Below are 25,739 nucleotides of genomic sequence, written 5' to 3'. Positions count from 1 at the left end.
CCATCCCTCCCCATCCCTCCCCATGTCTCCCCATCCCTCCCCATCCCTCCCCATCCCTCCCCACATCTCCCCACATCTCCCCCCCAAGGCGGTCGCCGCCGCCGCCGGCTGCCACATCGTCCTGCCCGGCTACTTCACTCCGGGCGGCATGGGCTTCTGCGAGCTACAGCCGAGAGACAGCCGAGAGGCAGCCGAGAGAACAGCCGAGAGAACAGCCGAGAGGCAGCCGAGAGGCAGCCGAGAGGCAGCCGAGAGGCAGCCGAGAGGCAGCCGAGAGGCAGCCGAGAGGCAGCCGAGAGGCAGCCGAGAGGCAGCCGAGAGGCAGCCGAGAGGCAGCCGAGAGGCAGCCGAGAGGCAGCCGAGAGGCAGCCGGGAGGCAGCCGACACAAGTGTCTGCCTTCAGGCGAGCTGCGCAACTCGCGCGGCGCGACGATGTACTTTCTGCCGTGGCTGGGCAACACGGTGGTTGGCTCGACCGACAAGAAGTGCGACGCGACCTCCTCGCCGCACGTCACGGAGGACGAGATTCAGTACCTCGTCAACGAGGCGGAGATAGCGGGAGATGGGGGTAGATGTGGGGAGATGTGGGGAGAGACTTCGTGAAGCCACAAGAGCGGGGGTCTGCTCACAGGCGTGAAGGGGAGAGGTGGGGAGAGATGGGGGGATGTGGGGAGGTATGGGGGGATAGGGGGAGGTCTGGGCATAGGCGGCGTCGTGCCTCTCTTCCGACATCCGCCTCCGCCGCTCCGACGTCATCTCTGCGTGGCAAGGGTGGAGGCCCCTCTACCGAGACCCGAACGCGCCTCCGGGCGCGCCGGTCTCCCGCCACCACGCCCGCGCTGTCTGTCCTTTTCTATGCTGTTTCTCTTCCCTCCGACAGACGCGCCGGTAAGCCGCCACCACGCCATCGGGCACGACGAGCACACGGGCGTCTCCTCCCTCTGCGGCGGGCCGCTCTGGTATGCCTCACTCCGAGCCCGCTCTTCTTTTTCCCGCAGGCGCCTCCCCTTTTCTGCGGCGGGCCACACGCGCCTCTCTTGTGGGCTTCGAGGTGTGTTCTGTTTTCTTTTTCTGCAGGCGTGTCCTTCATCTGCGGCGGAAAGTGGTCCACCTACCGCGCGATGGCGGAGGAGCTCATCGACAAGGTTGCCGAGATTCCCCGAGATTACCCGAGATTACCCGTTTCCCCTCGGCTCCCCTCGGCTCCCCTCGGCTCCCTCTCGGCTTCCCCTCGGCTCCCTTCGGCTCCCCTCGGCTCCCTTCGGCCCCCCTCGGCTCCCTCTCGGCCTCCCCTCGACCTCCCCTCGACCTCCCCTCGGACCAATCGACAGGTGGTCGCCTTCAAGGGCGCTCCGCTCGCCCACGCGAAGCCCTGCGTCTCCAAGGACATCCCTGCTCGGCGGCGAGGGCCATCTCGGGCAACCTCGGGTGATCTCGGGTGATCTCCCCGCAGGAGATCAAGCTGCTCGGCGGCGATGGCTTCCACTCGCTGCTGCACGTGCAGCTCGTGCAGGCGTACAACGTCTCCACAGAGGTTGCCAAGCACCTCTGCCATGCCTACGGCGCGCCGCAGCCTCCCACGAGACGCCACGAGATGCGGGGAGATGCGGGGAGATGTGGGGAGATGCGGGGAGATGTGGGGAGATGCGGGGAGATGCGGGGAGATGCGGGGAGATACGGCGGACTGCTCAAGGGTAGGCACCGCAGCTTTCCACGTCTGCGAGCTAGCGCAGCCATCCTTGTCGGGCGCGCGGCTGCAGCGCACCGTCTCGCGCGCGGGCGTGCCGACCGACGGCGGCGGCCACATGGGCCGCCGAGACTCGCCCAGCTGCCCGCGCGTCGTCTTTCTTTTCTCCGACGCCGTCTGTCTTTTTCTTCTAGGCCGCCGCATCTCGCCCAGCTACCCGTACATCGAGGCCGAGGTCCTCTACGCGTGCCGGCGAGAGACATAGCCGAGAGATGTCCGAGAGAGATGTCCGAGAGATGTCCGAGAGAAGTGTCCGTGAACTCCAAGACACGTCCAAGACACGTCCATGTCCGCGAGCCCTCCTCGACATGCCCGTGAGCCTCCAAGACGCCTCCAAGACATGTCCGCGACATGTCCGCGACACGTCCGCGACCGATCTACATGTCCAGGAGAGGCCCAGGAGGGGTCCAGAAGAGGTCCAGGAGGGGTCGAGGAAGTGTCCTGTAGGCACGAGCTCGCGGTCAGCGTGAAGGACATGCTGACGACCCGGATGCGGCTGGCCTTCCTCAACTCCGAGGCACGCACACACACACCGCTCACCCGCGCGCACTGGGCCTTGCGCTCTGAATGCCGTGGGGCTCCTGTCGTTAGACGTGGAGACGCGAGGGTTGCCCCCCCTTGCCCCACCACCTCGTGTGTGTGGAGAAGTCTACCTTGCCTTACCCTAGGCGGCGAAGCAAGCCATCCCGCGGGTGGCGGCGCTGATGGCGGAGGAGCTCGGCTGGTCCAGCGCGGAGAAGGCGAGGCAGATCAAGGTTGCGCAAGAGTACATCGGCGAGTTCGGCGGGCCCGTCGCCGACAAGCGCGGCGCCACACTCAAGGCGGCCACCTCCACCGACCCGCGGCACATTTCTTTTTTTGCGAGACCAGTTTGTCTTCTGTTTTCTAGGCGGCCACCTTCACCGACCTGCACGACATCTTCCTGTCGGTCGACAAGGCGAACGCCGGGGGGCCTCGACGAGCCGCACACGCTTCTTTTTCCTGGGAACGTGTTTCTTTTCCTAGGCGAACGCCGGGTACCTCGACGAGAAGCAGCTCGGAGAGGCGGCCGCCAAGCTGGGCTTCCCCTTCCGCAGCGACGAGCACCGGCGGATAAAGTTCAAAGAGGCGGACCGCTCGGAGAACGGCAGAGGCGCGCTCGCGTTTCTTCTTTCGTGCGCACGCTTGTTGTCGTCCTTTTTTCTAGGCGGACCGCTCGGAGAACGGCAAGCTCTCCGAGGACGGGGGCCAATCGAGAGCGGCCCGGCACTGGGGCGGGGCGTCGTCCTCTCACGCGGCGGTGTCTGCGACTCTAGGCCGAGTTCATCGAGTGGTGGAACGGGCGCAATTCGGAGAAGAGCCGGCTCGCCCTCCACAAGACGGTCATGCTCGACGCGGCGAGCGAGGTCGCCATCGACAAGTCAAACGCGTCGGCAAAGTGAGCGGGCTCGCCTCGCCGACCACCCACCGAGCGCCGCGCCGGCACCGCAGCTCGGGCGCAGCACGCGTGCACTCGCACTCTGTCGCAAGCCGGTGCGGCGGAACCGCAGCAGGCAAGGCGGCGCACCCGCGTCACTTGCGCGCGCTGCTGCGCGCACCGGCCACCGCCCCACGCCGGCACCTCTATTGTCGCGCTGCGTCTCTATTCCATTGTCCGTCTTGGTACCCGCCACGGCCATCGACCAGACACGGTGGTCGTACAGTCGGTAAATCGTCACATGAAAGGTATATACGACGGGGCGGACACGGGCGTGGGTACGCGAAAACCGCGCCGCTCAACACGCTGTCAGACCGTACAGTCGGAGATGAGCCGACACACGCGGTATACTCCTGGACGACGAGGCTAATCCCCGCCGCCATCATGCCCAACCCATAGGCTCTCTGGCGCATCATCGACGTAGAAGTGCGCGCGCAGGCACATGAGGCTCGCAAAACCCACAGCGGCGAGCGGGTGCGTGGCACGGCCCCGGCACTCTCGTGCGGGTGCCGTCGTCTCTCGGTTGATGTCGTGGCCTGAGCAGGCTCCAAGCCCCTCGGCTGCGGCATGCTACGGCAGCCGCATATGCAGCACGTTCGGCACGCCGGGGTGCTTTGTCACAGAGCCGGGCGTCATCCGCCGCACTGTGATGCTCCCGAGCCCTCGCTCGACGGGGCTGTCGTCGTCTGGCGTGGTGTTGAGGGCGAACGCCGGCACCGGCGAGGGCGTGCTGGGAGGAGCCGCGGTATCGCGATTCCTCCGCTGCTGCTGCTGCCACGGGAGGTTGGGCGTGCTCGCGATTGGGCGGGACATGGCGTGTATCGGGAGCAGCGGCGGCGTCACTCCAACTGTGAGTCGCCTCGTCCTCCTGCAGGCGAGGCGCGGAGACGGTCATCGTGGTGGCGGTTGGCGGTGGAGGGTGGCGGTGGAGGACGCTGGTCGAGGGTGGCGGTGGAGAGTGGCGGCAGTGGTGGCGGTAAGTAGCGGGTGGCTAACGTGGAGGCTCCGATGCCGCGCGAGGGAACGACCGGTGGGATCCGGTGGGCTGAGCGGGAGATCTCAACGTGTCGCGCGACTGTTGATCTCCGCATATCTGATCTCCGCATATCTCAGCATATCGTTTGAGGGCGCAGCCGGGCAGAGTCCGAATTCTTTCCGTGGGCCAACGCCGGAGCGCTTTGCTGTGCCGAGCAGCCCGTCGCGCGTGTGCCAGGGCTGCCTGCGTCGCGTGCGCGCGGATCGTCGGCGGCCGGAGCGTGCACAGCGGAAGGTGGATCAGTCAGCCACGCGTGCCACCACGTGGCGCTGCGCAGTCTCATGTCCCACATGCACGCATGCAGCGCCCCAGCGGCAGGTGGAGTGGCTCACTGCATAGTCGGCGATGCTCGAGACTTCATTACCAATCCCACCGTCGCTGATGGCATTCGGTCCTCGCAGATCGACGCACTCGGAGGAGATGGTGCAAGCAGAGTCTTTCTCGTCCTCGGCATAGGAGGCTGTCATGGCAACGAACGCGACGCCACGCGTTGTGAGAGGCAGCTTCAGGCTCCAGTGAGTGCGATGGCACGTGCGCTTGCGATCGTAAATGCCACACACACCGAGCTGCAGCCTCATCGAATTGGCATCGCAGCGCCGACCCATGGCTGCACGCTGGGCTCAAGCCGTGCAAGCAGCGGATACTGGCAGTGGGAGAAAGTGCAAGCGTGCTACGAGCTGGTGCTGGCGCACGAGGCGAAATACTGCGCTCGATTCTCGCACATCGTGCGGTCACGGCCCGACCTCACCTTTGGCCGGCCGCTACAAGATATTCGACACTACTCACAGACCGCCGTGACGGTCCTCCACCGACGTGGGGCATGGCTGGATGATCGCTTCGCCATTGTGCCACGCGCTCTCGCCGACGTCTACTTTCGCACGGTGCAGAGCTACTTCACGTGCCGCGACTGTGGCGTGTACCGGTCGGCGTGCAACTTATTTCAGAGCCTGGACAACTGCGCCTCGCTGCCACTGCGTGTCTTACCGGGTAGCCGATCGCCGGCATCGCCGCGTAGCCACCATGTTGGCAGCGAGTGCCTCCTCGGAGTTTGGCTCCAGGAGCACACCGTGCAAGTGGACGTGGATAAGGCCATGTCATTTGATCATCGCGGAGCGTCGCTTCCAAAAGTAGATGAGCCGAGGGCAAGGGCGAGGGCGAGGGCAAGGGCGAGGGCTCATATCGCAGGCTTGAGAGAGAGACCTACCTAACCTAACCTTGAGAGACGCGGGAGAGGTAGCCCTATTTTCGGTGTATAAAGTTAGCGCAGGGTGTGAGCGAACCCGACGGATCATACGCGAATTCTTTCCGCCGTGCAACGCCGGAGCACGGCTGTCGCGTGTCGGGTGTAGCCTCCCCGGCCGACTCCGTTACTCTTGAGGAAGGATATCGAGTTGGGAGCTCCCTGCTGCACGTGAGGTAGGTAGGTACGTGAGGACAGGTACGTTGGACTTTCCTCTTCAGAAAAAGAAAAAGAAAAACTGCGCGCTTCTCGGCCGCGGGGGTGAGAGCCACGACGGACCCGGACGCCAGCAAACACGGGCTAGATATCACGAAGGCTCGCGGAGCACGACGGCAAACGGCCCCCCCAAAGGAGCTGGGGCTCCTGAATTGTTATGTGGAAGAGCAGCCGCGATGCGGCACACGCAGAGGGCGTCCTGGCGCGCACCAGCAGGCCAGGACCTCCTGCGCTTGTGCGCACGCTGCGCTCGCCAGAACTGCAGTGGGAGCCGCTCGTCGCCGATGACAAACGGCGGGCGTTTGCCTACGTGCTGCGCCGTGAGCGGCACTCCGGGCTGGACGCCGCTACTGTCGACGCTTGGTTCGCCGCGCTTCACCCGGATGCTTGCGGGGCAGAGGCGTGGACAGACGCTCAGTCGCGAGGTAAGCCTTTGCTGCGCCGCACTGCGTGGGTCACATTCTTGCCCGAATGCTCTTGCGAGTATGGGTACGCCGACACCTGGCAGCTGCGCGCGACGGACGATGCCTTTGTGAGGACGTTGGAAGGCATCCGCACCACGGTGGCGGAGATTGTGGGCCTGCCCGCCGACTCCCTCAACTGCGTCAACCTCAACTACTACCCGTGCGGCGGTGGGGTTGGCTTTCACGCGGACGACGAGTTCCTGTTCGACGGGATGGAGCGCGAGGCGACGATCGTGTCACTCTCGCTGTGTGCGCCCGGCGGCGGAGAGCGCCTCTTTCAGGTGCGGCGGAGGGACGGCGGCGCGGCGCACGAGACGGTGCTGCGGCACGGAGACCTGATGACGATGGAAGGGCTCTTTCAGCTCTTCTGGCTGCACTCGGTCTACCCGGGCGACCGCTGCGACGTGACGGACGATCCGCTGGTGCTCGGCGAGCGCATCAACCTCACCTTTCGCCGCATCGTCCAGCACCTGGACGGGTCCACGGAGTGTCGCGGACAGGTCTGCGCGCTCGCATGCAACAACCGCAAAACGTCCGTGATATGAGATTTTTACATTTTAATCTGAGCTGCGTTGTATTCTCGCGAAACATAATACATATGTCTGCCCCGCCGCACCGCGCCGCGGGGCCTGCACCGCTCCCTCGCCAAGCACGCCGCCGCCCAAACCCCAATCGTGATCAGTACTGTTATGCATATGCACTCTGCCCCCTATGCATTCGCATCGTGATATGCATCCTTACCGATTCATAACGATTGGGCGTCTACATTTACGTATTTGCAAAATACGTCGCCCTCTCCCACCCTCGGCCTCGCGTCGCGGCGCGTGAATGCATAACACAGATACATAATACATAGGCGAATGGATGCGCATTACGACCGAGTGTCACATAACTCCTATGAATTATGTATTATGCCTTTGCATTACGCACTGGGAGTCCACATCGTGTGTTATGTATTATGTATTATGAGTGAGTGAAGCGACCCAACGATTTTATGAGTGGCAGCAAAGGGAGTGGGGTAGGGTAAGGGGTCAGCGGCGAGGCCCGACGGAGGGTAGGGGGGAAGGGCGTGCCGGTGTGAGGTGCGTGTGGGGGTGTGGGCCGAACTGTGAATTACGTTACTGTGAAGTCGGTCGCGGAATTCTTTTCCGTCTCGCGGATTCGACCATCCGCCTTCTGACTGCGAATCCGACGGCGGCTTCTGTGAGGACGACGGCTTCTATTAGAAGCCGTCGTCCGCGCTTTGCCTGTTGTGTGAATCGTGCGTGTGCGAGAGAGTTTTGTTATAAAATTCTTTTCTTTACGGAGTCGCTTAGGCGGCTCCGGGGTGGTGTGCCGGTGATAGTACTAGCACGCGCCAGTTCGCACCTGTGTCGAGCCTGTGTGCTGTGAGAGAGAGTTCTTGTGTTTAAATTCTTTTCTTTCTGCTGTCTGTGTCGGTTTACGGTTACTCTTTTTTAGTTTTACTGTTTTGTCGCCACAGTTCGGAAATTGTGCCGCCGGCGGCAAGTAAGGTAAGGTAAGGTAAACTTCTCCACACACACGAGGTGGTGGGGCAAGGGGGGGCAACCCTCGCGTCTCCACGTCTGACGACAGGAGCCCCACGGCATTCAAAGTGCAAGGCCCAGTGCGCGTGGGTGAGCGGTGTGTGTGTGTGTGTGTGTGTGTGTGTGTGTGTGTGTGTGTGTGTGTGTGTGTGTGTGTGTGTGTGTGTGTGTGTGTGTGTGTGTGTGTGTGTGTGTCTCACGTCACTGCATCCTCCGCCGGTTCCTCCCGTCGCCTCTTCTTTGTTCGAATGTTTTTCAATCCATCCTTCACGAAGCCCTCCCATGTAGCTAGCGTTCTTGGCGAATGTCTCGAAATGGCCAGCAGGCGCTGTCTGCTCGCGGTCTGTGCGGGCCGCTCGTCCTCCTCGCCCTTCTTTCGTCCTCCCGTCCCTCCCCTCCACCATGGCCTTCTCGGCACTTCTTTCTCCATCCGCCTCGCCCTGCCTTTTCGCATCGTGCCTTTCGCCCTCCATTCGGTGACCTCCATGGCTGTCCGCCCCTTTTTGGGTGGCGCTCTCGATACGGTTGCGTCAACCTCGACGTCGCTGTCGCCCTCCCCGTCCCCGCCGGCGTCCGTGCCTCGGTTCGCGTCACCGGTAGCGTCTCCGTTGTTCCCTCGTGCCCCGCCGTCGCCCTCTCTGCTCGGGCCGTTAGCGATTTCGCTCCTCCTGCGTGTCGCCCCTCCGTCCCCTCCCCTTTCTTCGTCGTCATCGTCGCTGTCGCGAAAGCCCTCCGGTCCCTCGATTCCCTCGCCTATCCCCTCCGCTGCGTCGTCCCAGTTTATATCCTCATCCTCTGCGCACGTCGCGTTGGCTTCCTCTCTCCCCCTTTCCTCCCTGCCCCTCTCGCTGTCTGGTGTTAATGGACCCCCTTCCTCTCCCTCGCCACCGTCACCGTCTCCATCCCCGTCGCTACCGCCCTCCATGCCCGCCGCCCTTTGTTTCACACTCGTCTCTGCCATGTCCGCCGTCGCCGCCGTCCTGTCTGCTGCGCTCTGTGCTCCGTGGTACAGTCGCTTATTGTTGCTCAGGATTAGCTCACGCACCAGGACAGCCTCCTGCTCGTTATTTTGGCTTGCCGATATGCATCCAAAGTTCCACGCTAGCTCCTCCTTCGTCACGTCTATCTTTTTGCAGTATCTCGCGAATGCCGTCCGCGCTTGCTGGGGTGTTATTGCGTTCGGATCCGCCCTGGTCCCCGCCCTGTATCCCATCTCCTTGCGGTGGCTCCTGTATGAGTCCCCATATGACCATGTGATTTCTTGGCCTTCCTTGACTCCCCTCTCTGCAAACAGGACCATCACCTGCGCAGCTGCCTTGCCTAATTGTATCTCCTCGTAGCGTACGAAGTGCGTCGCCCTCGTGCCTCGTTTCGGCTCATTCGATGCTGCAGGCCAGTCGAATTTACACCGCGCCGCGACGCTGTCAAAGTCGTCCCCGCTCTCGTCGTCACTTCCATCCAGCTGCGTCCCTCCTGCTGCCGTGTGTCGTGATAGTTCGTCTGGTACTGTCTCTGGTGGCTGCGCCGTTCCTGTCCGGAAGATCTCCCCAGTGTAGATGCTACACACCTCAAATTTCTCTAGCCTCCTCGTCGCCAGTAGGCCGAGTTCCCCTTCCGCTATGCTAGAGGGGCCTACCTTCGCCCCTTCCACCGTGCCGCCCGTCGTTAGCATGGCCGTCGTTACTTTCGCCGCAAGTAACAAAGAACACACTTTCAAGACACGCACGACTGAGCTGGGGACACGTCCCTCGAGCCTCGTCCCGGCCGTGGGACTCTCGGGAGACCGTGCCCGCGCGCGAGCCGCGGGCGGGGGGGAGGCCCTCACGGCCTCGATTCCGACCGAGACCAGCAACGGAGGGGGGCAGGAGGGCGCGCGGCAAGCCGCGGGGCTCGGCGCATAGCACGGGGCAGTCGGAGATGAGCCCCCTGCTATGCACCGAGCCCCCTGCATCACTGACCGTCACTTGCACCCTACCGCCCTTCTCATCACTGCCCCGGCGCCCACGCCTCGACCTTCTTGGGCAGCAGCTGGTTCGACAGGTCCTCTCCGTGGCCTAGGCAGCCGTGGCGGCCCTCGCCCCAGGTAAAGACGGCGCCGTCGGCGGTGCGGGCGAGGCTGTGGTACTCTCCGGCCGAGACAGCCACGACACGCTGGCCAGCAAAGGCCTCGATCTTCTTGGGCAGCAGCTGCTCCTGCATGTCGCCGTGGCCCAACCGGCCGAACCCTCCATTGCCCCAGCTCCAGACAGCGCCGTCGGCGGTGATGGCGAGGCTGTGCGCCCACCCAGCCGACACAGCGACGACGTGCTGGCCAGCAAAGGCCTCGACCTTCTTCGGCTGCCACTGCTCCTGCCGGTCGCCGTGGCCCAGCCGGCCTGAGTCTCCACAGCCCCAGCTCCAGACAGAGCCGTCGGCGGTGATGGCGAGGCTGTGGAAGCCTTCAGCCGACACAGCGACGACGCGCTGGCCAACCAGGGCCTCGATCTTCTTCGGCAGCAGCTGGCGCTGCGTGTCGCCGTGGCCCAGCTTGCCATAGCCTCCACCGCCCCAGCTCCAGAGGCTGCCGTTGGCGGCGAGGGCGAGGCTGTACCCGCCTCCCGAGACTGCGACGACGCGCTGGCCAGCCAGAGCCTCGATCTTCTTTGGCAGCAGCTGGTCCTGCCAGTCGCCGTGGCCCAGCCGGCCGAACCCTCCATTGCCCCAGCTCCAGACAGCGCCGTCGGCGGTGATGGCGAGGCTGTGAGCGGCTCCGGCCGACACAGTGACGATGTGCTGGCCCGCAAAGGCCTCGATCTTCTTCGGCTGCCAGTGGGTCTGCCGGTCGCCGTGGCCCAGCTCGCCATCCCATCCATCGCCCCAGCTCCAGACAGCGCCGTCGGCGGTTATGGCGAGGTTGTGGCAATGCCCAACCGACACACTCACGGCGCGCTCGCTGCCCAGCGGAGAAGGGAGGCGGGTCGGCGTGTTGAGCCGCGTCACGCCCTCGCCGTGACCGAGGAGGCCTGGAAAGAATTCCTCCTCCTCCTCCTCCTCCTCCTCCTCCTCGCCCTCCGCTGCCGCTGATCCGCACGACGAGAGCCGCCCCTCGCCGTCAATGAAGAGGCTGTGCCGTTCACCTGCCGCCGCCCTCGCCGGCGGGTTGGACTCGCGCAAGAGCGCGGCAAAGCACAGCCAGCGCACGGCGCAGCCCTCGTCCTCTGGCTGCGCCGGCAGCTCGAAGCCGCGCTCTCGCGCCCACAAGCGGATGCCCTCCAGCGCAAGCGAGGCGTGGAAGAGCAGCGAGACGGCCGCGACGCGAGCGATGTCGGCGGGGCTGTGGCAGTGAGAGAGGGCGCGCAAGAGGAGGTCCGTGGGGAGGTCGAGCAGGCGGGCGGGCGGCGGCGTGTCTGGCGAGGGGGCGGCGGTGGAGGCGAAAGCGAGGCGGCGCGAGCGGCGCCGCGGTGGGGCAGACATCGCGAGGAAAAGAAATTTCCGAGGAGCCACGCCACTCTCGCTCCTTTTGACATCCCTCCCTTGGGTTGTCTGTTTTCTTTCTTTCTTTGCTCTTTTTGACGCCTTGACAAAAACCGTCGTCCGTAACTCACGTGCGTCGTCGCCCGATTTCATAGAATTCATTGCTTCACGTATCAGAAAATACATGCTGAGACAAGGGGGGGCGTGTGGAGAGCGGTGTGGAAAGTCATCAGTTGGCCTTTACGAGAGTCCGGCAACCCAGAGGGAAACCAGACCCCAGCACTGTGAGTTTCCGGAAGTTTCCAGGGCGCAGGGGGAAACCAGAGGGTGTTTTGGTGCTCCATTCCTGCTCCATTCACCATTCTGGCAACTCTCGTCTCTCGAGAGTTTCCCTGAGTCTGAGAGCTGGTTTGGGGCAAAATCTGAGGCAAAACCGAGGGAACCGGCAAACTCGGCGGGTATTTTCCAGGTATATCCGGGGGTTTCCAGGTATACCCGCAAAATACCCCGGTATTTTGCCGATTTGGCTGATTTGGGGCCCAAACCAGCCTCAGACTCGGCTCAGAGCCCGGGAAATTGATGATTTCCACGGAGTTTCCCAAGGAAACTAGAGGGTGCTGTAGGGAAACTAGCAGCAAACACGGAAAGGAAACCAGGCAGGGTGCGAGAGGAAACTCTCGTAAAGCCCAAGTCATCAGGCATCGAGACCTCGAGGAGATGGTGGCAAGCTTCGTAGGCACGGCTCTGCTCAGCTCGGGGTCGGCTCCTCCTCGGCGACGTGGCTACTGCAGTCAGAGAGAATGGGCTGCGGCACGCCCGCCGCCTATTCACACGCTCGCGCGCGTGAAGATGAGAGGCCCAACGCTGGAGGAATGGCCGCTGGCGACCCCTCTTGCCGCGAGGGTCATCCGCCGTCTGCAAATCGGTCGACGAATCTCGACGAATCTCGGCGAATCTCGGCTAATCTCGGCCTCGAGGGTCATCGCCGTCTGCGTGGCAATGTCGTACGCCACGGCGTGCAGCCGGACGCGCTCGCGCGGGATCCGAAGCGCGGCGAGGGCGCGCCTAGGTTGTGATGAATGGTCGAGTCATACCCTGTAGGGGGCCCGAATGGGGGCGGCGAGGGCGCGCGTGATGTCGACGGATGCGGTGGTGGTCGGCGCGTTGCGCAGGCAGTTGTCGCACTTGACCTAATAGGAGCACTAACACAGTTGTTTTCCGTTGCGCGAGATGCGCTCGAAAATTCGAAACCCGGGCGCACCACGTCCGCGGCGGGCAGGCAGAAGAGCGACGCGGCGCCGACGAACCCAGGCAGCGCCTAATAATTGAGGCATCAATCCTTCAGTGCGCGCTGAAGTGCCCGGCGTCGCCTAGGCGCCGCAGTTCAGTGCTGCACGGCGCTATTGCACGGCGCTATCTGAACCGTCTCCGCGTCCCGCCCAGCGGCGTCGGATCGCGGCTAGCATCCCCGGCTATCCCCCTCTCTCGGCTAGCATCGCGAGGGCTCGCGCCTGCAGCGCCTCCGGGGCCTGGTCGGCGAGGCTCTTTGGCGGTCGCCACTCGCGAGGCGATCCCAACGAACCGGCCACCCAGCCAAGCAGCCCTCCCCCGCCCGATGCGTCGGCGTCCGACGCGTACACAAAGAGCGCCTGCGCACACCGCCGCGCGTGAAGAGGCGCTGTTCACAGTGGGAGCCCGTGAAGACGCGTGCGCGAACGCTGCGCCTTGGAGCCGTCGACCTTTAGCTTGACCACGTCGCGGAAGACCGCGCTCGCTGGCACGGGGCCCGGGGGGCCTGCTAGCTCCACCGGCCCGGGCGAGCCAGGCAACAACACCCCGCGCGGCCTCGGCGCCTGTTCGCACAAGGAGAGGCGTGGAGAGACGCGGCGTGTGCCCGCTGCAGCTGCACCCCGCCAGCCCGCGGCGCCACCTGGAGGCTGGCGGGCGTGTACAGTCCGCCGGGTGGGTAGCTGTAGCCGAGAAGGGCGATGTCAAAGGTGTCGCGTCCTGCGTACTGCTCGCGGGTGCGCGGGTTGACGCCAAACGGCTCGTACCTACTCACAGCTGTAGGTGTGAAGAGGCGCTGTACACACCTCCTCGTGGAAGCGGCTCGTACCTATTCACACGAGCGACCGAGGCGCTGTTCACCCGGCGAGGTGGCGTGGAGTGCATGCGGACACCGCAGACGGCTCGCACCGGCCCCATTGCCCGTCGGGGAAGCCCGCCTCGCGTCCATCAAGGAAGCGGTTGGCGTAGAACGCCGCCTCCGCCCCCCTCCCCGCCGGGGTCTGGAGGAAGGACTCGTAGGCGCGGTCGACGTTGCAGTGGTGCAGCCAGAAGAGCGGGTGGAAGCCCGCGGTCGGGACCTGCTCGCACAGTGAGAAGCGTGAGCAGCGCCGGTCTCGACCTGGCGGGGCAAGAAGGGCGGCGGACCTGCCCGACCATCTCGGTCCCCCTTTCGCGCCGCCCGAGGCTGCCGACGGCGACGTGGACAGAGCCGTGCGGTGCCGCGTCGAGCGCAAGGGCGGCGCGCCGAGGGTCGCTCATCTCGAGGTAGGCCTGCCGGCAGCAGCAGCGGCAGGGGTGTCAAGAGGGTGTCAAGAGTCGCCGCTACCACTGCGAGCTGTGAAGAGAGGGTCGCCCACCTCGGTCGCTGCAGTAGAGTGAGAGAGGTGTGGGGGGGGGGGGGGGCTTGGAAGATTGAAGAGACGCGAGCAGGCGTCGTCGGTTTCTTGCTTCCCTTCGACGGGCTGTTTTCTTCGACTACTGCGGCGGCCTGCAGGCTCTCTCCGACGCCGAACCACTCCAGGCAGTACGTGCGCAGCTCCGCGTCGACGCGGCTGTTCCACGGGTTGGTCTTGTAGAAGAGGGTGCCGTCCTCCTCCCGCGGCGCCAGCTGGTTGCCCTGCTGGTCGAGCGGCAGGAAGGTTGCCTGTTCACAGCTGGCGGTGTGACGAGACGCCGTGCACAAGAGCTCTCAGGTCGGAGCGGCAGGACGGCGTCTTGTCTCTGTGTGTCTGTGTGTCGCTCCTGTGTGACCGGCTCGCTGGTCAGACTGGTCTTCACCTCTCTGTCCATCTAGGAAGGCTACGTGGAAGAGGCCGCCTTCGGACGGGACGCCGTCATACTCGTTCGTCGCCATCAGCCGCTGCGCCAGCGAAGGGAGAAACGGACCGCCTATCCACGTGTAGAGGTGTGACACGGACCCTTTCTCCACACACCGCAAGCGCCCGGGAGAGTGACGGGCCCTCAGGTTGGCGCGTCCAATCCCAATAAGGCAGGCCGATGTTGCCGTCGCCGCCGTTTTCCAGGTCGGCGCGGCGGAGGGTCTGCTCAAACTCGAGCATGTAGATCCGGTGCCAGTTCGGGAAGCACTCCACTCCGTGCGTGCAGTAACTCGGCACAGGGTTCTGCATCGCCGCGAGGTGGGTGGATGGCCAGCTCGACCCTCCGTGGATCAGCGCGAGACGAAAATAACGGGACGTGCCCGGGCCGTCCTCGTTGCGCATCATGCGAAGCCACGCCGCGAGGATCCGATCCTCCTCAGCTGCTGTCAGCTCATGCGCAGACTTCCGAGTGACAGGCGTGAGCGGCAGCGGCCGCTGGTACCACGGCCTGACAGCGGCGCCATCGTCGTCCGGATCTTCGACCGCCGGGTCGGTGCTGGGGAGAGGCTTTGTGTCGTCCATGGGCGCGCCGCTGCCAAGGCTGCACGCGTTGCCCATGGACGTGAGAGAGGCCGGAGAGAGACTCGCTGGCGGCTCCTGCGACTCCTTGCCTCTGGCCAGTCCACAATTGAGACACGTGGTCAAGGGAGTTTTTTATTCGCATTTTATGTGGCGGACCGTTGTTTCCTAGACCCCTACTGCTACGTGCGTTACTGCTACGTGCCCCCCGTGGTACCCTGGCGTTTGCAATCGATCTCGGAGACAGCCATCTCGACGAAAACTCGAGCTCTCGCGGAAAACCGCTTTTGACTCTTTTTTCTGAGCCTAGCCTTTTCCGTTCTCGCTTATCTTCTCGTCAGAACGCAATGCGCGCGCACCGATACCAATGACGTATGCGGGGCAGAATTCCGCGATCCCGATACCTCCTCCTCGTGCTCTCAATCCTGCGGCCTCGTCTCGCCTCCTACCTCGCTCCGCCGCGGCTTCCGCCGCCACCGGGCCACTGCTGCTGCACCCACCCTCTCTCTAGCTAACTACCCCGGCGCCCACGCCTCGACCTTCTTGGGCAGCAGCTGGTTCGACAAGTCCTCTCCGTGGCCTAGGAAGCCGTCCTCGCCCTTGCCCCAGGTAAAGACGGCGCCGTCGGCGGTGCGGGCGATGCTGTGGTAGGCTCCCGCCAGCACGGCAACGACGCGCTGGCCCGCCAAGGCCTCGATCTTCTTCGGCAGCAGCTGGTTCGACCGGTCCTCTCCGTGGCCTAGGCAGCCGCTCTTGCCCGCGCCCCAGGTGAAGACAGCTCCGTCGGCGGTGAGGGCGAGGCTGTGGCCATGTCCCGCCGACACGGCGACGACGCGCAGGCCAGCGAAGGCCTCGATCTTCTTCGGCAGCGGCTGGTTCTGCGTGTCGCCGTGGCCCAGCTGGCCGTGGCCTCCCCAGCCCCAGCTCCAGAGGGCGCCGTCGGCGGTGAGGGCGAGGCTGTGCTGGTAACCAGCCGACACAGCGACGACGCGCTGGCCAGCAAAGGCCTCGAGCTTCTTGGGCAGCAGCTGGCTCTGCGCGGCGCCGTGGCCCAGCTTGCCACGGCCTCCTTCGCCCCAGCTCCAGAGGGCGCCGTCGGCGGTGATGGCGAGGCTGTGCCCGCCTGCAGCCGACACGGCGACGACGCGCTGGTCAGCAAAGGCCTCGATCTTACTCGGCTGCCACTGGGTCTGCTCGTCGCCGTGGCCCAGCCTGCCGTCGCCTCCACCGCCCCAGCTCCAGACGGCTCCGTCGGCGGTGAGGGCGAGGCTGTGGCGGGCTCCAGCCGACACAGCGATGGCCCGCTGCCCCACCAACGCCTCGATCTTCTTCGGCAGGAACTGCTCCTGCTCGTCGCCGTGGCCCAAGCAGCCAAAGCCTCCACCTCCCCAGCTCCAGACGGCACCGTCGGCGGCGAGGGCGAGGCTGTGGAAGGGTCCAGCCGACACGCTCATAGCGCGCTCGCCCAGCGGTGAAGGGAGGCGGGTCGGCGTGTTGAGCCGCGTCACTCCCTCGCCGTGACCGAGCAGCCCTTGGCGCCTGCATCGCAAGCCGCACGACGAGAGCCGCCCCTCGCCGTCGATGAAGAGGCTGTGCCGAGTGCCTGCCGCCGCCCTCGCCGGCGGGTTGGACTCGCGCAGCAAGGCATACAAGCAAAGCCACCGCACGGCGCAGATCTCGCCCTCAGGCTGCGCCGGCGGCTCGTAGCCGGCCTCTTGCAGGCGCAAGCGGATGCCCTCCAGCGCAAGCGAGGCGTGGAAGAGCAGCGAGACGGCCGCGACGCGAGCGATGTCGGCGGGGCTGTCGCAGCGGGAGATGACGCGCGCGAGAAGCTCAAGGGGCAGGTCGGTGAGGGGGCAGTGTGCGACGGCGGCGGCGGCGGCGGCGAGGCGGCGCGAGCGGCGCTGGGGGGTGGACATCGCGAGAGAGAGATTTCCTTTCACACGCTCGCCGTCCTCGCCCGGGGAGACCCTCCCCGGCCGGGCCGTCGACGCTCTCGGAGGCTGCGGTACCAGCCGAAGGCGAAGCGGAGTCGAGGCCACAGCCGAGGAAGAGGCATCAGAAACGACTGCAGAGGCAGGTCTGGTAACGCCCGGAAGGCGAGCAAGGGACCGGGACGAGCGAGCCGAGGGCTCGCCCCGACAGGCGAAGGAAGGGACTCTGGGACCGGAGTCGGGCGGGCGCACATGAGGCGTATCCGTGTACGTACGTGGAGTACAGTGTTGTGTGTCCGGTAGCTCCGAGTAGAGGGGGCGTTCTGCAGTTAAGGGGAAACCCGGTACACGGAACTAACCCTCGGAGACCCGTGTTTACTTTACGGCCCTTTCCCTGCGAACGCGCACCCCCGGGGCTAGGGCTCTCTAGCCCGTAACCCGACACCGATCATCCGGCTCGCTTGGAGACGCACAGACAGCACTGCGCTTGTGCTTTTTTGAGTCTGGCAAGCTTGTCCTGCCTGGCTCTGGCTGAGGTCATGGTGACCAACAAACGGGTGGAAATGTCGGAATAGCCTTCCCGTAGGAGCCAGAAAACGGGTCGCACACCATGTAAAAGCTCTCAGCGAGCTCTCTCGAAGCCACATCTCAGTTTTCGAAGCAACTTCGCGGTTGAAAAGTTAGTTATGTTGCATACCAAAATCGCGTGAACGCGGCAACAACAACGAACTCGCCGCTCGATATGGCCTCCCCGCCGTCGCCCAACCCTTCCGAGATGCGGCAAGACCACTTTTGCTGCCGGGTGGTACTGGAATTCCGATCACACCGAGAAGGCTTGCGACGCAAGTGCATGCGGGATGTGTCGTACTCGAGAATAGCGTTTGCGCTTGCGTCCGTCATGTTGACGTCACTGACAGCAATCGTTGTAGGTGTCGCGTTGGCATCCCGTAGCTCTATCCCGACCGTCATGATGGCGATGCGATCAGCGCGAGCATTCGCACGTCTTGTGTCGGGCGTGGGCGGCCGAGACGCAGAAGATGCAGGAGCGGCAAGGGCTCCCTCGTGCGTGAGGTGATCGACTTTCACTTTTTGCATCTTTTTTGCATCGAGCCATTTTCTCCTCTTTTGGGGGCTCCTCAGAGCTGTCTCTCTCTCTCTCTCAGAGCTGAGGAGACTGAAACCGAGTCAAGGGATTTTTTATTCGCATTTTATGTGGCGGACCGTTGTTTCCTAGACCCCTACTGCTACGTGCGTTACTGCTACGTGCCCCCCGTGGTACCGTGGCGTTTGTGCCCCGTCTGTGGACTGTTGTGCCGCGTCTAGTGGTAGTGCTCCATCCAGTGAGCAGTGTCCAATTCACTTCAGCACTTATTTGTTTGGTATCTCTCTGCACTTCAAGAAATCACGACTCGTCCAGTGATTTGGGCTTTCTTGTTGGTTTTCTAAAATCTCTCTCTGCACTTCTCCCTTTCTTCTCTTCTCATGAAATCGGAGGGTCGGAGAGAGGGTCGGTCCACAGGGGGACTTCGTGAGCGGAAGCGACCCAAAAAAGGAAGAAAACAAAGAAAGAAAACGGACAAGCCAAGGGAGGGATGGGAGGAAAACAGACAACGGGGCGCGCGGCAGCGGAGGGCGAGGAGGACGAAGAGGAGGACGGGGAGGAGTTTCCAGGCCTTCTCGGCCACGGCGAGGGCGTGCTGCAGCTGAAGACGCCGACCCGTCTCCCATCGCTGGGAGGCGAGCGCGCGATTGGTGTGGCGGCGTCACGATACTTCAGCCTCGCTCTCTCCGCGGACGGCGCCCTTTGGTCCTGGGGCAGCGGCTGCCAGGGCAGGCTGGGACACGGCGACGAGGACCAGTGGCAGCCCAAGAAGATCGACGCCTTTGCTGGCCAGCGCGTCATTGCTGTGTCGTCGGCCGCAACTAGCCACAACCTCGCCATCACCGCCGACGGCCTTGTCTGCAGCTGGGGCAGTGGAGCCTCAGGCCAGCTGGGCCACGGCGACACGCAGTCCCAGCACCTACCCAAGCAGGTCGAGGCCTTTACTGGCCAGCGCATCGTCGCTGTGTCGGCTGGGTGGGCGCACAGCCTCGCCATCACCGCCGACGGCGCTGTCTGGAGCTGGGGCTATGGAGACGACGGCCAGCTGGGCCACGGCGACCGGCAGGAGCAGTGGCAGCCGAAGAAGGTCGAGGCCTTTGCTGGCCAGCGCGCCGTCGCTGTGTCGGCTGGAGAGTACCACAGCCTCGCCATCACCGCCGTCTGGAGCTGGGGCTGTGGAGACTCAGGCCGGCTGGGCCACGGCGACACGCAGTGGCAGCTGCTGCCCAAGAAGATTGAGGCCTTCGCTGGGCAGCGCGTCGTCGCTGTGTCGACTATTGGGCCACAGCATCGCCAGTCACGACTCATGTCCTTTTAGACGTTGCGGTATTGGGCGGAGTTACACTGGTGTCACTGTGAGGAGAGAGACCGCAGACCGTGTCCCACCGCTAAAGCGTTACCCCTACTACCGCAGTCAAAAGAGGAGGGGACCACAACACATAGAAGACACACTCCCGGCACGCACACACACAAGAGCGCAACGCCTACACCACTGCGCCGATCGAAGGCGCGGCCTTCTCGAGGCCGCACTTCTCCTCGAGGCACTGGAGCGCGCTCTTGATGTGCGGGCTGTGCGCCGCCTGTTCGCGGTAGTGCTTCAGTGCGACCATGTTGGTCGCCTCGCACACCACCTTTTGGATCTTGTCGCAGCCACCCGCCCGCTCGATGTAAGACGCGAACGCCCACTGGCAGACGCACCAGTGCTCGACGGGGCACTCGTCGGCGGGCGTTCCGTCGCACGGCATCTGCGACCCACACCAGTTTGGCTGCCCCGTCACCTCGCAAAAATTCCCGCCGACGTTGCTCTTCATGTCGATGCACACGTGGTGGCTCCCGGCGTCGTCGTTCCGGTCAACGCATTTGCCGATGCGGGTGAAGCCGGTGAGCGCCATCCCGGCGCCCGAGCAGCGCTCCAGCTCACCGCCGAGGACGTTCTGGTAGGCGGCGGCGCTGCCGGACAGGCCGGCGAGCAGAGCGAGGGACGGCATGTTGGCGTAATGGAGCTCGGCTAGGGTTGCGCAGCTATGAACTGGAGCGAGTCCGATCGCCCAAGGCCTGACCCACGGAAATTTCCAGGAAGAAAAGATATTTCCAGGAAGAAAAAGCGAGTGTGTGTGTGTGTGTGTGTGAAGAAAAAGCGACCCAGGGACGACATGTTGGAGAGGTGTCGCAGCGGTCCGTCGAGTGATCGCCACAGCGACATATCCCAGACCCGTGCCCAGACGGATGGAGTCCGGCCGCGGGCGGGTGACTACTCGAGTAACTAGGGAAGTTCGCTCAGGATGTGTGGCAGCCACGTTGGCTGAGTGTCTTGTCTTGTGGTTCTGTGTGTCGCTCCTGTGTGACCGTCACCGCCCGTCTTGCGTCCACCCATACCGCATTGGAGAGAGAGAGAATCTCTTCTTCCCGCGTTGGGTGAGAGAGATTGTTTTGTCGCGTTGGAGAGAGAGATTTTTAGCCCTGTTCACGCGCGCGCGAGACGTGCAGACAGGGTTGCCAGGTGAGAGCGAATGGCGCGGTTCACGCCTCGCACAACAGAGAGAGGGATGCGCTCTGCATGGTGGGACATAAAAGAGAGCGAGTACTTGGGCGAGTAGGCCGTGCGGTCGACGCTGCCGCGCGCGACTTTGCGCGCGAAGAGGCGCAGCTTGAGAACGGCGGTGGGCGAGAAGCCGCCGCCGAACGTCTCGTGGAGCAGCAGGTTGAAGTTGTTGCGCTTGACAAAGATCGCGTCGTGGTAGAAACCGCGATGCGCCTTGACGTAGCCGTGCGTGGCCGTTCTTGTGGTCGAAGGGTTGGCCGGGCTGCCCGCGCGCCTTGCAGCCCATGTTTAGGCGGCGCCAAAGAAAGCACGGCCCCGCAAGCTGGTTCGCCAGTCCGTTACAGGTTCAAACGCCGCGCCCGCACCCCTGCAAGGAACTGTCGAGCACGTCCTCCGTTCAAAGAGCAAGCACGTGAGGGCCCGGCGTCCTCGCTGTCCTCGATGTCACGCCTCTCCTCGGCCTCGCTGTCCTCGATGTCACGCCTCTCCTCGCTCCTCCTCCTCTCGTTCGCATGTTCCGCCCACGGACATGGCTACCTAACCTGTCCGGCTCCGCGCCAGCGTCGCGACGAGCCCATCGCCGGCCAGTCGTGGACGAGTTGGATGGGCATGGCTGGCGCGACCTACGCTGCCGGTGTGGGCAATGCAGCCTCGCTCAGCGGCGGCGGCAGGAACGAAGCGCATGCCGCTCCCAACTCGCACGACCTCTGCGGTGGCACGCTCGCCAACAGCTTCTCGGCTGGGTCGCCCTTTGGCCCGACCAAGGCTCGCCGCTCGCCCTCGCCCACACACCTTTAGCTCGCCCTCGCCCACACACCTTTACACACCACCCTTTTCTGACGACGCCCGCCCTCCGTCAGCAGGCCCGTGGCACCTTCAAGAGCGGAGGCACGATGGAGGTCACCGTCGACATCACCGCCTACCACAAGGGCTGGTTCGAGTTCCGGTTGGCGGTCCCGGCCGACGGCGGCGCCGACGAGGCCTCGCCCATCACACAGGACATGCTCAACGAGCACGTCCTCGAGATTGACGAGAGCACGGTCGACTTCGATCTGGTGACCAACTACGCCGGCGTGCACGGCAGCGTCAAGTGCGCCACGACTGGCGGACACAGCGACCCGACCTCCACCACGCCAAACACAAAGTGGCCGCACGGCTCGTGCTGCAACGGGGGCGGCGCCTGCAGCCCGCCCGCCGCCAACAAGGACCGCTACGTGATTGAGACCTCGTCCAACGTGGGCGAGCCGGGCGCACCGACGGGCCTGTACACCGTCGTGCTCAAGGTCCCGCCCGGCATCGAGTGCGAGCGGTGCACGCTGCAGTGGTGCGTCGCCGAGGCTCCCCTCCCCAGGTGGAACCGTCTCTTGACCTTCCTTGCGCCGTCCGGTAGGTACTACCAGACTGGCAACTCGAACGACGCCTACCCGGAGGCCTTCTGGAACTGCGCAGACGTCGAGATCAAGCCGGAGAGCTACACCGGCGACGTCGGCTGCGACCTCCCCGGGCCAGCTGACAGCGGTGGCGGCGGCGGCGGCGGCGGCGGCGGCGGCGGCGGCGGCGGCGGCGGCGGCGGCGGCGGCGATGGCGGCTACATTGGCTGGTGCCGGAACGACTGGAGGGGCGGAGAGTGTGTGCCGTGCAACACTGGGGCCGATTGCGATGCCCACGGCAGCGGTGCCTGCGACGGGCAGTCTTGGTGCGCCGAGACCGTCTACTGCGGGGCCACGCCCGAGTGCAGCGGAGGCCCCGCCGCCGGCTGCGGCCCGACTGAAGAGCTGAGCTGCTCGGCGGAGCGGGAGGCGTGCGGCGCCTTCCAGGCAAAGTGCGACGCCTGGTGCGGCGCCTCGTGTACCGCGACGCCCACGTGCGACGCCGAGGCTCCGGAGTACCCGGGCGGCATGCTCAAGCACGAGTGCTCGTGTGCATGCTCGGCCTGCGGCGGCGCCGACTCGATCGCGAGCTGCACCTTCTCTGCGTCGTCGCCCTCACCGCCGCCCTCGCCCTCGACCTCACCGTCGCCCTCGCCTCCGCCGCCGTCGCCCAAGCCGCCGACCGGCGCTATGACCGACCCTCCGCCGCCGCCGCCCTCGCCACCGCCGCCGCCCTCGCCGCCCTCGCCGCCACCGGCGGGCAACGGCGGGGGGCAGTGCGTTGACATGCCGCTGACCGGAGGCTGGGCATCAACCACTTGTGCCGCCCTTGGCGCGTCGAGCTGCCCCGGGTGGCCCTTTGAAACGATGTGCGGCTACTGCGACCACGACGTCATCGGCGAAAATTGCTGCCGGTGCGGCGGCGGGAGTGGAGGCGGCGGAGACAGCTCGCCATCTCCGTCGCCCTCGCCGAGCCCGTCTCCGTCTCCGTCCCCATCCCCGTCCCCGTCGCCGTCGCCTTCGCCCTCGCCGACCGGTCCCGCCGTTTGCGGCACGTGGTCGGAAGTCTGCCCGGGCTGCCCCGGCGGGTCGAGCGCGTGCTTTCAGTGCACAACCGATCCGGCAAAGTGGCAGTGCCCGGGCGGCGGGCCGGGACCAAGCCCCTCGCCCTCACCGTCGCCGTCTCCCTCTCCCAGCCCCTCGCCGTCGCCGTCTCCCTCCCCTAGCCCGTCCACGTCTCCCAGCCCCTCCCCCGCGTCTTCCCCCGGGTCCTCGGCCTGCAGCGGCCTGAGCATCCACGCGGCCATCCAAGAGCAAGGGCTCGATCCGGACACGGATCTGCTCCTCGGGTCGACCCGAGCGACGTGGGAGGACCTCTGCGAGGTCGTCGTTGCGTGGAACGGCCGCTTCTCCGCCATCCCCTTCCTTGCGGAGGCCGACGCCGGCAACAACCTCCTCACGCTCGCCGCCTTCCTCGGCAACGCCGCGCAGGAGTCGGCAGACTTCGTGGCCTGCGAGGAGTACATCAACCCGTGCCAGGGCGTCTGCTCGGGCGGCAACGCGGAGGACTACCGCGACGCCCTCTGGGGGACGTGCTATCAAGTGCCGGTGCCGACCGCGGACAGCTTCGACAAGACGGGCACGCTACCCGCCGACGCGTGCGGCACGTCGGGGCAGGTGACGTGCGTCGACTGGGACGGGCGGCCGCACAGCGGCGACAGCTGCTGGTACGGCAAGGGCGCGCTACAGCTGACCTGGAACTGCAACTACGCCAAGGCAAACACCTTGCTCCGTGAGATTGGGCTCGAGATCGACATCTGCGCCGACCCCGACTCGATCTGCACCGACGGCCAGACCTTCTGGGCCGGCTCGCTCGCCTACTGGATGATGAGCGTCTCGCCCTACTACCTTCAGGACCACCGCATCGACACGGCGATGAACTGCATCAAGAGCGGCTGCAGCGCGCCCTACCCCGGCACTTGGACGGGCTCCGGCGCGGCGGTGCGCAGGGCCAACTACCAGGGCTACCTCAGCAAGCTCACCGGCGGCACCGCTCCCGACCCTGCTTCTCCAACGCCGTCGCCGTCGCCGACGCCGTCGCCATCGCCATCGCCATCGCCATCGCCATCGCCATCCCCATCTCCGGCGCCGACACCGTCGCCCGGCGATGGCAACGACGGCGGCGCCGCCTCGGCGCTCGTGCAAGCCCTCCGCTCCACGACGGCGTACACGTTCCGCAAGCTCCAGACGACGGCGCAGGCGAGCTGCAACATCGAGTCGCCGGCGGGCGCCTGCTGGGAGGACAGCGAGCAGTACTTTTGGGCCGACATGGTCGGCGCGCTCGAGAAGATGGCCACGCGCGGCGTGGCGGGGCGCACCTTCATCTCCGGCGCCGCCGGCTCGAGCGAGTACGCCGTCGGCCTCGCCAACCTCGCCGCCTTCCTGGCGCAGACCATGCAGGAGACGATCCAGTACGACGCCTGCGACGAGAACAACTGGAGCGAGCAGAGCGCCCTCGACATGGTGAGCGCCAAGGGCGGCTCGCCGGGCGAGATCTACCCCGCCTCGGCGGCGTGCGGCCAGCTCGGCCAGAGCTACCAGAGCTACAGCTGCCCCGCCGGCGGCGTGCTCGACCCCGAGACGGGCGAGACAGTCCCGCCCGAGGAGGTCCAGTGCGCCGTCGACCTCGAGATGGTGGTGGTGGCGCAGACGTCGGCGCAGTGGTACGGCGCGCCGCCGCCCCTCTTCTGCGCGCCACGGTCGCTCGTGCGAGACGCGCCAAAGTGGGACGTGTCTGGATGGTGCCCCACCCAAGGGACCAGCTGGAACCAGGCCGAAGAGTGGGCGGCGCCGTTCGGGAGCATGGCGCGCGGCAGTATCCACTTTGGCCCGGCGGCGTCCACCGCGAGCGTGCCGCCAGAGGTGCTGGCCAGCGCGCCCGACTACCCGTCGTACGTGGTTGGCTCCGTCGACCAGGGCACGGGCGAGGACTGCCTGCTGTCCGGAACCTGCTGCCTCGACAAGGACAACCAGCGCGCCGGCTCCTGGCAGAGCTGCGCGGGCGGCTGCGAGAACTCCGCCCTGCCCGAGCTGAACGTCGGCAGCGAGGCGCGGACCGACGTGGAGGGGTGCTGCTGGTGGGGCCGCGGCGCCATCCAGACGACCGGCGTGTGCAACTTTGGCAAGCTCAACTACTTTGCGGGCAAGAAGGCGGCGCAGCGCGGCAAGGACGCCCTCTTCCCCGACGTCGACTTTTGCGCCAACCCGGGCGCAATCTGCCAGCCCGAGTACCCGGAGCTGCGCTGGTTCTCGGGCCTCTTCTACTGGCTGAACGACGTGCAGCCGTACGACGTGCGCGGCGAAAGGTACCTCGACGTCCTCCAGGCCTGGGTGGACAACGGGATGGACCCGAGCGACCACAGCCTCGTCGATTTTGCGTCCGGCGTCGTCAACCGCGGCTGCCACGACGCGCCGTTCGAGGGCGTCGGCGGCGCCGATCCGTGCGGCAACGGCGAGATCCACGCCTGGGAAGAGCGGCGCCTGAACTTCAAGCACATCTGGGGCGTGCTGAGCCCGCTGCTGCCGACGCGCCGCCGCTCCCTGCTCCTCTCGTGAGGCGCACGGGAGGCGGCCGGCGCTATTCGCTGTTGTGCAATACACCCCTCTCGAACGCTCACTCGAAGCTTCCTCTCCTTCCTCAGAGCCCCCCTCTCAACAGGACACGTACTCGCATGCGGCTTGCGGGGGCGAATCCCCCCCACCTCGCCCGCGGCCTGCGCCGCCAAAACGCGCGCGCAGCGCGGCGCTCAGCCTCACCATCAGACCGGACGCGGTCGACGTTCGTACTCGCTCGTCAAGAGAGTCTTTTGTGTCGATTAAAATACGTTGCATGATTGTGTAGAAGGACAGTACAGGGGAGGCACGCTCATGCTCTCTCATGTTTCAA

General features: G+C 65.2%; 5 protein-coding genes across 5 annotated transcripts in view; 3 read left to right on the top strand and 2 right to left on the bottom strand.

Moving 5' to 3' along the window:
• The window catches only part of EMIHUDRAFT_450840 (putative glycerol-3-phosphate dehydrogenase), a gene marked incomplete at its 5' end in the record, with an annotated part of 6,328 nt that extends 2,866 nt beyond the window's left edge, over nucleotides 1-3,462 (top strand). Inside the window, 12 exons of the mRNA XM_005774165.1 lie at nucleotides 404-568; nucleotides 1,078-1,145; nucleotides 1,332-1,385; nucleotides 1,454-1,562; nucleotides 1,699-1,809; nucleotides 1,882-1,939; nucleotides 2,195-2,264; nucleotides 2,416-2,576; nucleotides 2,645-2,684; nucleotides 2,753-2,860; nucleotides 2,940-2,966; nucleotides 3,043-3,462. Coding sequence (XP_005774222.1) covers nucleotides 404-568; nucleotides 1,078-1,145; nucleotides 1,332-1,385; nucleotides 1,454-1,562; nucleotides 1,699-1,809; nucleotides 1,882-1,939; nucleotides 2,195-2,264; nucleotides 2,416-2,576; nucleotides 2,645-2,684; nucleotides 2,753-2,860; nucleotides 2,940-2,966; nucleotides 3,043-3,168 — 1,097 coding nt within the window. The 3' untranslated portion in view covers nucleotides 3,169-3,462. The remainder of the gene's footprint in view (nucleotides 1-403; nucleotides 569-1,077; nucleotides 1,146-1,331; nucleotides 1,386-1,453; nucleotides 1,563-1,698; nucleotides 1,810-1,881; nucleotides 1,940-2,194; nucleotides 2,265-2,415; nucleotides 2,577-2,644; nucleotides 2,685-2,752; nucleotides 2,861-2,939; nucleotides 2,967-3,042) is intronic.
• Nucleotides 3,463-5,852: 2,390 nt separating this feature from the next.
• On the top strand, nucleotides 5,853-7,051 carry EMIHUDRAFT_207885 (hypothetical protein; the record flags this gene model as incomplete). Its single annotated transcript, XM_005774164.1, has 2 exons — nucleotides 5,853-6,659; nucleotides 7,016-7,051. 2 exons carry the CDS (start codon nucleotides 5,853-5,855, stop codon nucleotides 7,049-7,051), a joined length of 843 nt encoding a protein of 280 aa, XP_005774221.1.
• Nucleotides 7,052-11,632: 4,581 nt separating this feature from the next.
• On the bottom strand, nucleotides 11,633-14,936 carry EMIHUDRAFT_435727 (hypothetical protein). The gene is made up of 10 exons (XM_005774163.1): nucleotides 14,407-14,936; nucleotides 14,251-14,336; nucleotides 13,936-14,091; nucleotides 13,593-13,718; nucleotides 13,090-13,525; nucleotides 12,884-13,012; nucleotides 12,671-12,808; nucleotides 12,421-12,477; nucleotides 12,291-12,349; nucleotides 11,633-12,224 (listed from the first exon to the last, which is right to left on the bottom strand). Exons 1-5 carry the CDS (start codon nucleotides 14,882-14,884, stop codon nucleotides 13,304-13,306), a joined length of 1,068 nt encoding a protein of 355 aa, XP_005774220.1. The 5' UTR covers nucleotides 14,885-14,936; the 3' UTR covers nucleotides 11,633-12,224; nucleotides 12,291-12,349; nucleotides 12,421-12,477; nucleotides 12,671-12,808; nucleotides 12,884-13,012; nucleotides 13,090-13,303.
• A 4,243-nt stretch (nucleotides 14,937-19,179) lies between these two features.
• EMIHUDRAFT_435726 (hypothetical protein) lies at nucleotides 19,180-19,934 on the bottom strand. The gene has a single exon (XM_005774162.1). It carries the CDS (start codon nucleotides 19,867-19,869, stop codon nucleotides 19,366-19,368), a length of 504 nt encoding a protein of 167 aa, XP_005774219.1. The 5' UTR covers nucleotides 19,870-19,934; the 3' UTR covers nucleotides 19,180-19,365.
• Nucleotides 19,935-20,871: 937 nt separating this feature from the next.
• EMIHUDRAFT_463778 (hypothetical protein) lies at nucleotides 20,872-25,700 on the top strand. Its single transcript, XM_005774161.1, has 4 exons — nucleotides 20,872-21,188; nucleotides 21,287-21,747; nucleotides 21,814-22,707; nucleotides 23,077-25,700. The coding sequence occupies exons 1-4, from the start codon at nucleotides 20,898-20,900 to the stop codon at nucleotides 25,406-25,408; spliced, it is 3,978 nt and encodes a 1,325-aa protein (XP_005774218.1). The 5' UTR covers nucleotides 20,872-20,897; the 3' UTR covers nucleotides 25,409-25,700.
• Nucleotides 25,701-25,739: the final 39 nt, after the last annotated feature.

Source organism: Emiliania huxleyi (assembly GCF_000372725.1).
Source record: "Emiliania huxleyi CCMP1516 unplaced genomic scaffold EMIHUscaffold_32, whole genome shotgun sequence".
NCBI classification, from domain to species: domain Eukaryota; phylum Haptophyta; order Isochrysidales; family Noelaerhabdaceae; genus Emiliania; species Emiliania huxleyi.
The sequence above is the reverse complement of the archived record's forward strand: the minus strand, read 5'-3'. Positions and strand labels throughout refer to the sequence as shown.

Excerpts from the sequence above, each read along its gene's own strand:
- EMIHUDRAFT_435726 (XM_005774162.1), bottom strand. The coding sequence starts at position 19,869 with ATGCCGTCCCTCGCTCTGCTCGCCGGCCTGTCCGGCAGCGCCGCCGCC.
- EMIHUDRAFT_463778 (XM_005774161.1), top strand. The coding sequence starts at position 20,898 with ATGTCACGCCTCTCCTCGCTCCTCCTCCTCTCGTTCGCATGTTCCGCC. Across the intron at positions 21,748-21,813 it reads GAGCGGTGCACGCTGCAGTG|GTACTACCAGACTGGCAACT; the intron begins GTGCGTCGCCGA and ends GCCGTCCGGTAG. Across the intron at positions 22,708-23,076 it reads ATCGGCGAAAATTGCTGCCG|CGGCCTGAGCATCCACGCGG; the intron begins GTGCGGCGGCGG and ends CTCGGCCTGCAG.
- EMIHUDRAFT_435727 (XM_005774163.1), bottom strand. The coding sequence starts at position 14,884 with ATGGGCAACGCGTGCAGCCTTGGCAGCGGCGCGCCCATGGACGACACA. Across the intron at positions 14,337-14,406 it reads TTGGACGCGCCAACCTGAGG|GCGGTCCGTTTCTCCCTTCG; the intron begins GCCCGTCACTCT and ends ACACGTGGATAG. Across the intron at positions 13,526-13,592 it reads GGACCGAGATGGTCGGGCAG|GTCCCGACCGCGGGCTTCCA; the intron begins GTCCGCCGCCCT and ends CTGTGCGAGCAG.